Source organism: Aplysia californica, unplaced genomic scaffold (genome assembly GCF_000002075.1).
Source record: "Aplysia californica isolate F4 #8 unplaced genomic scaffold, AplCal3.0 scaffold00089, whole genome shotgun sequence".
NCBI classification, from domain to species: domain Eukaryota; kingdom Metazoa; phylum Mollusca; class Gastropoda; order Aplysiida; family Aplysiidae; genus Aplysia; species Aplysia californica.
This window is the reverse complement of record NW_004797359.1, coordinates 889,655-890,775: the sequence shown is the minus strand read 5'-3', so window position 1 is coordinate 890,775 and position 1,121 is coordinate 889,655. Positions and strand designations below refer to the sequence as shown.

The 1,121-nt window shown below is 43.4% G+C and overlaps 1 protein-coding gene across 2 annotated transcripts in view; it reads right to left on the bottom strand.

Annotated features, from left to right (window-relative positions):
- Window positions 1-124: 124 nt before the first annotated feature.
- Window positions 125-1,121, bottom strand: part of LOC101863735 (regulator of G-protein signaling 9-binding protein) — an 88,167-nt gene continuing 87,170 nt past the window's right edge. For both annotated transcript variants that reach the window (XM_005094789.3, XM_013080503.2), the window contains exon 8: window positions 125-559. In XM_005094789.3, coding sequence (XP_005094846.1) covers window positions 428-559 — 132 coding nt within the window. In that variant the 3' untranslated portion in view covers window positions 125-427. The remainder of the gene's footprint in view (window positions 560-1,121) is intronic.

Here is a 1,121-nt window from a genome sequence, read left to right as displayed (position 1 = left end):
ACACACACTCACACACACATACACACACACATACACACACACACATACAAGTATTACGTTGGTATACATAAGAACTGAGAACATTAACATGTCAGCAAAATACATGATATAACCATTGCTGATTGCATGAGATCCATTTAAGAGTTTTTATTTGTCTATCCGATAAATAACCAAACATCCAATACCAACAAATGCGTGGCCACCAATAAAGTATTTCTGTAGACTAAGAGAAAGAATAATCATTTCCATAGAGATCTATAGGCTTCCATGCACTAGTAATCAAATTTGACCTAGGTCATCGACGTGCAGACTATAACACTGATCAATATTGTCCGTGCGAAATAGCAGAAATTCAAGAATACTCTATCCGGATGCCTGTGAAAAGGGTAATTGCATGGGGAGGGGAAAGACGGGCGTGTGGAGGGTGTCAGTCGTCGGAGGAGTCGCTCTTGTTGAGTGCGAGAGCCAGGCCCAGCACCCCCGCCACCACCACCATGCAGCCAAGGACCAGGACCAGGATCCAAATGCACTTCCGGTGTCTGGGACTTCCGGTGTTCACCTAGCCGTGTGATAACAGAAACAAAGAGAAAAGCTAGTAATAATTCTTAATAGTAATGCAGACAATGTCTATATTGTTATAGCAACTGCTCCTGTACGATACAGCTCTTGGGGCTTAACACAAAACACAAGCGTATGAACATGCGTAATAAGCTCTTCAGATTAACGCTTACACTCATACTACCCCAGCGCAATGGATAACGATATGTACAGCGCATTATGAAAATAATGTTTAACCAGGCACACTGACAGACAGAGAACTTTCAAAATGATTGGTTTTGCGAATGAATTAAAATGCTTTACATTCCAATCAACATGATTTAGGTCACGTGGGGGCAGGCTGCTTAACCCCTGCCTGTCAAGGCCAACGGTGGCTGAACGGGACGCTCCCAGCAAAATGTGAAAGATGGAATACGCAGATGCTTGATAGACAACGTCCCATTACTGGAATCAAACTGGTGTCCTCTGCTTGCATCGGTTGAGAACACAACATTAACTCTATAGAAGTCGATAGAGGGGTACAGGATACACATTGCATGTTACACATACGTGTGTGCGCGCAC